General features: G+C 33.2%; 1 protein-coding gene across 1 annotated transcript in view; it reads right to left on the reverse strand.

Moving 5' to 3' along the window:
• Positions 1 to 8,110: 8,110 nt before the first annotated feature.
• LOC108769660 (uncharacterized) overlaps positions 8,111 to 10,929 on the reverse strand; it is a gene marked incomplete at its 3' end in the record, with an annotated part of 8,589 nt that continues 5,770 nt past the window's right edge. Inside the window, exon 2 of the mRNA XM_018520765.1 lies at positions 8,111 to 9,426. Coding sequence (XP_018376267.1) covers positions 8,111 to 9,426 — 1,316 coding nt within the window. The remainder of the gene's footprint in view (positions 9,427 to 10,929) is intronic.

Below are 10,929 nucleotides of genomic sequence, written 5' to 3' on the forward strand. Positions count from 1 at the left end.
ATACATATATATATATATACAGGGTGTTTGAAAATTTTCGCGACGCCTGTGACGAGAAGGTAGGACGGATCGAACTGAATCGAAAATTCTTATACCATTTTGTAGTTTGCGCAATAGTTAACGAGATATTAACGTTTAAAGATAGCCGAATAAACGCGTCCGGCCGGCTTACTGCTGCCGAATATACAATCTACCGCACCCACCGATCGCACGGCGCGCGGGTCGCTAGGAGTGGGGATGGCCTGCTAGGCGTGCTGTTCGAGTCAAGACGTTTAGTGGCAGTTTCCACTCCCCGCGCGCCTAGCTATCGATGCCGGATATTCGGCGCTTTAGAAATAATATCTCGATTATCGCGAAAATTGGGAAATAATCATGAACTCTTCGAAAGCTCACATCGTTTTCTCTTGGGATACACTGGGTGCAATCTCACACCGCATCAGTTGCGTGTAAGCGCTACACTCAGCTACAGTGCCTGCTACACTACACTAGAGTTGTGCACATCATGTACACTGTATGGTGTACACTGTATCATTATTATGCTAAAACCCTGTTCCCGGCAGTGTGGTTAGATCGAGGGACGATTTTGTTCCTCCGGTCTCTTGTGCGCATGCGTCAACTACGTCACAAGCCTTTACAGGCTCGTAGCGCTCTTGCTGAAATGCAGTATACGGTGATCATAGAGGGCGACCTAGATTTTTTTATATTATTCTTGTTATATTTATTATTACATTAAAAATATTAATGTAATATTTATTTAATAAGTAATATCGTTTTTATCTTAGATACATTGCGAAAATAATATTAATAAATGAATTTTTACTACAAACAAAAATTGTATTTGATTGTACACATATCCATATACTATGTAATAGCTTGAATAAATTTAATTCTATTTGTTAATTAACATTTTTTACATAAATTAAAGTTATGGCGATACATTTTGCACTTCTAAATCATGTACAACTATTACAGATAAAAAATCTATGTTATTTTCGTACAACAGCAATAAAAATTATCGCTTATTATAATTAAAATAAATATATTATAATTTATAATAATGAACAATGTAACGTCCGGTGTTCCACAATATAGTGTCCCGTCCGTTTACCAAGCGAACGCGAGCACGTAGTATAGCGAACGATACAATACGTGTCGCGAAAGCCTACAGGACATGCTACCGTAGCCGTTGCCAACGAACGCTGCGCGCACAGCGCCTGCGCGACTTATAAAATAGGAAAATTAATAGAAAAATGCGCTAGAGCACGTAGATAGCACCGCCAAAAGACGGGAAACAACGAACATCATAACTAGCAACTAAATAATCGCGAGGAAATAGCGATCCACCAAGAACAAGTAAAAACGCGTAATCACTTGTAAAATGCATAGCGATGCAACGCGAAACGCGCGCATCGATCACGAAGGCCTCAAAAAGTAAATAAAAACTATTGCGAATTAAATAAGGACACGAATAAGGAAATGAGAGCCTTAAACAAACAAAGGAGACTCACGAGCGCCTCAGAAGAAGGAACCAAAGATACGCGGAAAAGCGGAATGAAAAAACGCGCAAAGGATGCACACTAGCTACGCCGCGACCGAGTGCATCACGCGCCAACCAAGAGCACCCCTAAGAATATTGCGAACCCCGCTAAAAATAAGAACAACCGAATGAACAAAAAGACACACAGTAATTAAGTAAATCGCGATAGAAGAATTAGAACATTCGAGAGAATTTCGCAACAACACGTGTGCGAAAACACCCCCTTACCGCGAGGGGTCACGATACAAAATATATATAAAGCGGGACGATTTACAGCAAAGCACCTTACTCTTCCTTCCAAATATAGCCGAGGTAAGATACCTGGAGCGCTTACATTGAGCGCGGCTACTTCCTTCTTACCCGAGGATCCCCTCACGGCGCTTACGATCAAGCGTAGGGGACATCCTCTTCGCCTGCCTTACTCCAGCCTTTACCGAGCGCTTCCCCAGGCGAGGAAGGCTATCCTCTATCCCCTTGGATGACCGCGCTTCAACGGGAGCGTTATCATCCAAGTACACTCCTCGTGGAAGCTCCGATGAGCGCTTTAACCGGCGTTGATGATTCCACTCCTCCCCACCAAGAACTCACTCTTCGTCTTTTCTTTCTCGGGTATATAGATGCCCAAGAGGAAGCGCGTAAGGAGTAAGAGGGGAGGGTGGCGGGTGCACCTTCGCGCCCTAAAAAAGGCATTACACTAATCCGGGGAGTTTAACCCCGCCAGATACTGGGCCGAGGACCGCTCCACCGCCGACAACAACGCCGCGTGCCCACCGGAAGCGAGGGAACCGTTCCGCTCCTCCGCGAAGCCGCAGCCTCCCAAGGAGCCCACGCGTCCTCCGCCACCGAGACCGCGATCTCCACCTTATGTGGCCCCGGTTAGAAAACCAACAAGGCCCATTCTGGTTACATCGCGGCCCACCGTAACAAACATTACGCCTTGCAATATTCATATAAAAATTATAAAACCATACTTAGTTGTATTTTTTCTTGCACCCTTCCTGTTCTTCCCGACCTATCGGAGAGCGTAGATAGAGAGACTTGCGAAATGAGGTCAACTGACGCATCCTCTAAACTCTCCATATTATTTTGTCGGAAGAGCACGGAGGGATAACCATTTAAAATCTCTAGTAATTGATTATCTCCGAATTTCGTGCTCACTTCTGAGCACTGGTGACAGCTGCCGATTCCCAACGGTGAAAAACGCATCAAAATACCGCGTAGAAGCCAAGGCTTCGCCTCGCGCGCCCCGCTCCGCGCTCACGTTCCCACTAAGTTACGCCGCGTCTCGTGACCGCGAAGGACTCGTGCTCAGGACGTAACAACAATATATATATAAATTTTTTTAATAATGTAATAAAACACAAAATGTTATTATCTTTTTAATAATAGTGATAAACATATATTTTTTAAAATTTCTAATAAGAAAAAATTTAATTTATAATAATAAATAAAAAAATAATATTAATTATAGTAGCTAATAAATGAGATGGGAGGATCCCGTTTGCCTACAGTTCTGATTGTACACACCACTCATATCAACTGGTGCCTAGTAATTTTTCACTGTTTTGCCAATGAGATTATTTTATTTTTAAATTGGCTAATCAGCGATACATGTGTGCAATATACGATGTGTGCAATCGGAGCCCTCCCAAATGAGATATGTAGAATGTAAATGAATCAAAATGTATTTTATTCTTCGGAAGATTTATTTTAAGAGATTTATTTTAAGAGATAAGAGAAATTAATATTTCAAGCGAACTAAGAATAAATAATTAGTTTTATAGTAAAGTATTCCTTAAAACTTTATTATAACAAACACTGTATGACTCAGCATTTTAAATAGTCTGAGACTTTATAACGAATTTCGAATGTGTTCGCGTCGCATGCTCCATGTTTCAATATGTTCCTATTATAGCTCTTATTCCAATCCAACACGCTTGATAGAGTGAGTAGGAACTATGGTAGGAGCACGTAGGAGCATGTTGGAGCTTGCGACGCGAACAAACCTATTATCGGCGTGTGCGGAGTGCGGACAGAACTTACTATTAATGAAGTAATAATGTTTGGATGTACAAGAAAAGAATTTCATAGAATTGTAAGTATAATAATGAGTTTACATTATTTTTCTACAAATTAATATTTTATAACCTCAAATTTTATCACATATGATAATTTTTTTTATTCTCTATGATTTTTTTAAATATTGGATTCTTCTCTTCTTTAGAATAAAAACTGTGAATTTACACTAAAAACTTTTGAATTTATTTCATTTACAAATTATTTTATTTTTAAGAAAATCATTACCCAAACAACACAAACTCTAAAATTGTGACATAAGACTTCTTTAAGTCGTTTTTTAAAAGGAAGTAAGAATTAAGATATTATAATGATGACTGTGTTTCGAATTTATTGCCGCTGAAAATGCTACAGGTTACGTTACGTGCACTATAGATTTTCAGTAGTGGCAGTAAATTTTTGCACACAGCTAATATAATAATATATTACTTAGATTATAGGTATATTGTAAGCGATACACTATATAATAAATATGAATTCTCAAGTGGTACTAATAACAGATCATAATATAGATATTAATAATAGATAGACAATACTTTTCGCAATAAATTATTCAGTTTTTAAATTTTCGTTCCGATTGTTAATATTCTAAAAAATACCTATTACCAAAGAGTATTAAATTGCTTGCACAATTAAATAAGTGATATTGTTATTCTAGTTCTGCTTATGATGCGTTTTAAGACCAGTAAAAATTTTGGCGTTCGGTATTCAGAATCAGATGTATATATAAATTCACATAGGAATATATGTATTTAAGCACTAAAATCCATTTTAACCGAATATAGAAGTTCTTTTATTTAATTTAATCATACATCGCACATATATAGTCATACATTTAGGAGAATAATTATTTTTTTGTATATATTTTATTATTTTTTACTAATAGATCATAATACAACGTTACAATACGTTCGTTTTATACAATGTACATATCAGGAGTTTTAGCAGAATAAGGCCCGGTTGCACCAACGTTACTTTGATTTTAAACGAAATTTAAAACTCTCTCTGTCTCGTTTTAAAATCGAAAAGAGACAGGGACAAAGAGAGTTTTAAGCCTTGCTTACAATTAAAGTAACGTTGGTGTAATCGGGCCTAAGAATCTTATAATCTTAAGACAATGTCTAATGACCTAAGTCATTTGTTTTTTATTTGTAATGCACAATAACAGTATTATGACTTAAGTTTTAAAATTATATATATAAATCTTTAATGTGTGTGCAAGGTCTACAACACAAGTCGTAGGCGGTCGTAAAGTTTTAAGTCGTAGGAAATTGACTAATCATAGTCAATTATTTTCATATATTCGACTATGATCCATTTTCTATGACTTAAGACCTTACGACCGTCTAAGACTTCTATTATAGATCTTGCATAAGACTTGAATCATATAAAACAGTTATAGTACATTACTAAAGACAAAAGACTTAGGTCATTAGACATTGTCTTAAAATTATGAGTCAGCTATTCTGCTCAGGCCCTAATTCTTATTAAGTATTTTATTAGTATCATTTATTGTTTAACTATCAAATAAAGGTAAATATTATTTTGTAGGATCTAAATGTTGTATTATCAATTAATTTATGTCCTAAATATTATTAACATTTCTAGTATTTATGAAAGTAAAAAATGAGCATGATCAACCATCGACCAGCAGCGGCTCAAAGGCATCCAAATCAAAATGCAAGGTAAAAGTTTTTCAACATTCTTAGCTACTTATTGAAGAATTTAAAGATTGGTTAACATCACATCCGGACAATGGAAAAGCTTTCTGTACTGCATGCAAAACAGTTCTTGTATGTGGTATGTCAAAATTAAGAAAGCATGCGAATCGAAAGCACCATATTTTAAATTTAAAAAAAGAAAAAGATCTTGCTAATCCATTTGTTCCACTGCTGACAAAAGAAATTGTTTCGAAAGATCATAAAAAAGATGTAAAAATAGCAGAAATTAAATTATCAGCTCTTTATGCGGAACATAACATAGCTTTGAGAACTTTAGATCATATGGTTCCTAAAGGTTAATAAAAGAAATTTTTCCATAAGGTTAATAAAAGAAATTTTTAGTAAGCCAAGAGTAGTCAACGATTTTTCACTGTCAAGGAGAAAATGTACACAAATTATTAAGAATGTAATTGACAAGCGCGAAAGTGAAACAACCATAGAATTTTTAAGAAAACAAAAATTTTCAATTTTACTTGACGAAACTACTACTATCAGTAATGATAAAGTACTTTGTATACTTGTTAAATTTTCACTTTATATTTTCACTTTAAAGAAAAGAAAGTCATAACAGAATTATTAGATTTATTACAATTAGATGCAAGAGATTGTTCAGCTGATAAAGTATATAACGCATTTAAAAATAGTTTACATTCAAAAAGAATTCACTTACAAAATATTATAGGACTAGCTTGTGATAACGCTTCAGTTATGGTTGGAATTCATGACTCCTTTGTTACTCGCTTAAAAAACGAGGTACCGGCTCTCATTTTACTTAAATGTATATGTCATTCCTCAGCGTTGATTGCTAGTAAAGCGTGTTCAAAATTGCCGGAATCTTGTGAACGTGTGTTACATTTAATTGCTACGTACATCTCCAACAGTCCAAAAAGATCTGCTATTTTGTGTGAATATCAAACATTCTTTGGAGTAGAATCACGTAAGGTATTAAAATTATCAGGTACAAGATGGCTCGTCTTACAGAAGTGTGTTACAAGAGTTCTTGAGAATTGGGAAGTCTTCAAACATTACTTCTACCTGGAAGTATTTGAAACAAAAAATAAATCTGCTCAAGAAATTCTTAGCCTTTTAGAAAACGATCATATTAAAGCTTATATGTTATTTTTAAAGTACATTTTACATTTTTTAAATCAGTTTAATGCTTTATTTCAATCTAGAGACATTTTAATTCATAAATTGTCACAAAGTAGTCAGCAGTTAATAGAGCAAATAGGATATAATTTTTTAACATCTGAAACTTTGAACAATATTTCTGCAGATATTGTCGAGTCACGAAATTTTTTACCTATTAGTAAAATATATCTTGGTCCCGAATGCGAACAATTCCTATTAAATCATTCTTCTGAATTTGTACAGGAAGTTAAATTAAAATGTTTAGATTTTTATGTTACGGCCATACAAGAAATAATAAAACGATTACCATATAATGATGCACTTTTTCAAAGTTTTAACTTCTTAAATTTTGAAATAGCTTTAGGTGCTAAAGCAAGAAGTGTGGTTCCAAACCTCACTCACAATTATAATCTCTTAAATGGAAATAAATATGATTAAATAAAACATTACATAAAATCGCACGCGTAATCTTGTCGTTGACATAAAAAGCGCAAGTTGTCCATTAGAAATTGATTTAAGTTGCGAATAAATTCATATCTAAGAAAGAATAATTATACATTTGAAACCTCAGGTTATACATAAAGAATATTGTCTATAATAAAATAACATAAAGTCATTTACCTTGTCGGTGAAGAATAATTACACAATAATATGTCAGTGAAATGTAAAAATCAAAATATGTGTCAGTAAATATAAAAATTCTGCAAATGTGTCAGTAAAAATAAAATCCATTAATGTGCTATAAATCTTCCTTGTCATAAATGTTACAACTATAAAATATTTTGCACCGATATACGTGATCACACACTCTTGATCAAGTCGAACAATGTAATGTAATGGCAGAATGTCAGGAGAGGACAAGAAATCGTGACAATACTAAGAAATGGAAAGGGAATGTATCATGTTAATATATGTGTCAGGCAATGACTCTGTATCTGTTTGTCTGTTTATACCTTGTGTTTGTTTCTTACTGTGAACCATCTCAGAAATTAATCTTTTTCTATACGAAGGTTCTATATCTAATATTTTCACGCTATTCCACTTAAAATCGTGATTCGTTTCAATTCTGTGATTCGTTATTACAGATGGAGATTTTGATGATTTGTTAATGTCAGAAACATGTTCATGTACTCTTGTTTTTAATTGTCTCTTTGTTTGGCCTACATAACTTGCTTCGCAATTTTCACAAGATATTTTATAACTACATTTTGGTTCTGTGTATGCTCCAATTTATCCTTTCCCCTTTTTATGTATTCCTTAAGTGTATTGGGAATGGTGTATGCCAATTTGCAATCAACAACATTAGCTATAGGTTTAAATTTCTCCGAAACAGAATCAACAAACGGAACAGCAAAAAATTTTTCCAAACCAAATTTATTATTGTTCACATGAATATTATTAAAATGGTATTTTAATCTATTCCGGATTGTAGAAAAAATAAATTGAAGAGGGTATCCATTATTTAAAAAAATATTAACAGCATCGATTAAATTCTTGTGTTGAAAAATTGGGTGGCATAAGCGAACTATTTTATCTATGACACCATATATAACCCCTCTCTTATGACAGATCGGATGTTGGGAATGGAAATTCAGGAATCTGCCAGAAAAAGTAGCCTTACGGTAGTCATCAAATATTAACTTACAATCCTCGACAATAATCAAAGTGTCTAAAAAACTTATTTTTCCATCAATGCCAACTTCCATAGTGAACTGTAATCTTGTATGCAATGAGTTAAAAACATACAATATGTCATTGATGCTCTCAGATGGGGCCGCCAAAATAACATCATCCACGTAATGGTAATAAAAAGATAACCTAACCGGCAATAATCTAAGTGCAGTTTCCTCTAAATCTTGCATAACCATGTCTGCAACAATAGGTGATAATGGAGATCCCATAGGAGTTCCAAAAATTTGTTTGTAATATTTACCGTTAAAAATAAACACTGTCGAGTTCAGTACCAATCGAAAAGCTATCATAAATTCCTCCAATGTAATTTTTGTCTCACTGGATATAAACTCCCATCTCCTAACAACACTATTAGTTGCCAAATCCATAGGTATATTAGTGAACAAGGAAACAACATCCAGTGAAACCAAAATCGAATTAGATTCAAGCTTAATATTTTTTAATTTATCAATTAAATCAACACTATTCCTAATATAACTTGGAGATTTTTGTATAGAATTATTGATAATTTTGTGTAAGTATAATGATAAATTATATAACGGACTATTAACGGATGAGACTATAATTCTCAGAGGATAATTAGTTTTGTGAATCTTGGTCAACCCGTAAGCTCTCGAAATACTGCCGTCAGTGCTAAGTAAATTCTTATAAGTAATGTTATCTATAAAACCTTTGTTTTTCCATCTGACTAAAATATTACGTGAATCATTAATAATTTTACGAGTAGGATCTTTACTAATTATCTCATAAGTATTTTCATCCGAAAGCATCAATTCCATTTTATTGACATAATCGTCCCTGTTAAGAGCAACAGTCACATTTCCCTTATCAGCCTTTGAAAATAACAATTCTGGATGCTCTTTAATAAATTTTTTTGTAGATATTGTCCAACTAGATAATAACTTGGTGTTGGAGTCACTTTTTGGAAAGTCATTATGAAATTTCTCAAGAATTGGCATTGTATTATTTCTTATTACATTAATTACATTATTAGGACGATTGATAATGTTACTTTCAATGCTTTTTATGAATTCTATAAACGTATGCTGCAAATTATTTCTGTCAATGGGAAGTCCAAAGCCTTCTTCCAATTGTAACAGGAAGTATCTAACTTCCTCAGGAATGTGAATGCCACTCAAATTCAGGAACCATTTTTCATTTAAAGTGCCTAAAGGAACCGCATCTCCAAAATCTTTCGCAGAAATGTTTATCCTCTCAACAACAAGACCAGAATCATCAATCGGAAATTCATTCGACACAGTACTAATTCTAGAGTCATTATCGAAAGAACACACATAAGAAATCGGTTTAATGAAAGATTTGAGAGTTTTTTGTTCTTTGTCCTTCAACCACTGAAACTTTTTGTCAATTTTCGTTGTGTGTGAGTAAAAACTAGAACTGTTAATGTAATCTAAATATTTGAAAAATTCACAAGCTATGGAAATTGGCAACATGTTACATATCTTTAAATAAATATCAAAAATATTATTTCTAGTAAATTCCAAAAAACTGTACGAGTCTTTAATCTCTAAATGCAAAATAGATTTTACATTCTTAAGTTGTATTTTTCTCAATTTATTGTAATATGTTCTATTGTATAATGAAACATTATTAATCTTATAATAACCTCTTAAATGTGGTGGTACCAAATTAAATCTAAGACAATTATTCAAAAATCTAATACGTGTTCTGATATTCACATTTAGTTTAACTAATTTACAAGCTTCTTTCAAAACTTGACAAACATGATGACCAAAAATATTACGAATATAAGAAAAAGTAAAAGTAAAACGTGGATATTTAAAATTATAACGCAACATTTTAAATTAAAATGTTTCGATTTTTATGTTACGGCCATACAAGAAATAATACAACGATTATCATATAATGATGCACTTTTTCAAAGTTTTAACTTCTTAAATTTTGAAATAGCTTTAGGTGATAAAGCAAGAAGTGTGGTTCCAGACCTCACTCACGTCGCTAAACATTTTGGAACTTTCGATATTACAACTTCAGCCTTTGAATGGAGAATATTACCAACTATATTTAGCGACGCGGATAAAGATGTTTTGGTCAATTTAAATTTATAGAATATGTGGAATAAAATTTTTGAAACCAAAATTGATGATAAACAACCAATGTTTCCGAATTTAAAAAAATTAGTACATGCAATTTTTTCTCTTCTCCATTCAAACGCTGAAGCTGAACGAATATTTTCGATTGTCACGGATGTAAAGGTTAAAAAGAGGAACCGAATGAACATCGATACTCTTAACGCCGTATGCAAAATTCGATCAACGTTTCAAGCGAGAAACATAGATTGCCGTACTTTTAAAGTAGATGAGAGACATTTGGAATTGCATAATAGCGCAAATTTATATTCTAAGTAATATAAATTAGTAATGTTAGCTTTACTTATTACTTTTAAATATTGCATATTTCTTTTATTTTATTATTATTTACAGTCTCTCATACATGTGATATTCAGGAATCATTATATTTCATATTATATTTTATAATTTCTTTTTCAAAATATTGTTTTTACGTATGATATTAACTATGTTTTCTTTTTATCCAACGTTACCATCTTTAATACTTCAATACGTAGATTATAAATGTATGGTCTGTGATCGCACTTTTGTGATAGCATTTCCACGAGAATAATTTTTTGTTTTTAACATTATACAGGGTGTTTGGCGACTACCGCATTTTTTGTCATACGTGGGTAGAACAGCCTATACTGAATCAAAAAGTCCTGTACTATTTTAAAGT

Source organism: Trachymyrmex cornetzi, unplaced genomic scaffold (genome assembly GCF_001594075.2).
Source record: "Trachymyrmex cornetzi isolate Tcor2-1 unplaced genomic scaffold, Tcor1.1 scaffold926, whole genome shotgun sequence".
NCBI classification, from domain to species: Eukaryota; Metazoa; Arthropoda; class Insecta; order Hymenoptera; family Formicidae; genus Trachymyrmex; species Trachymyrmex cornetzi.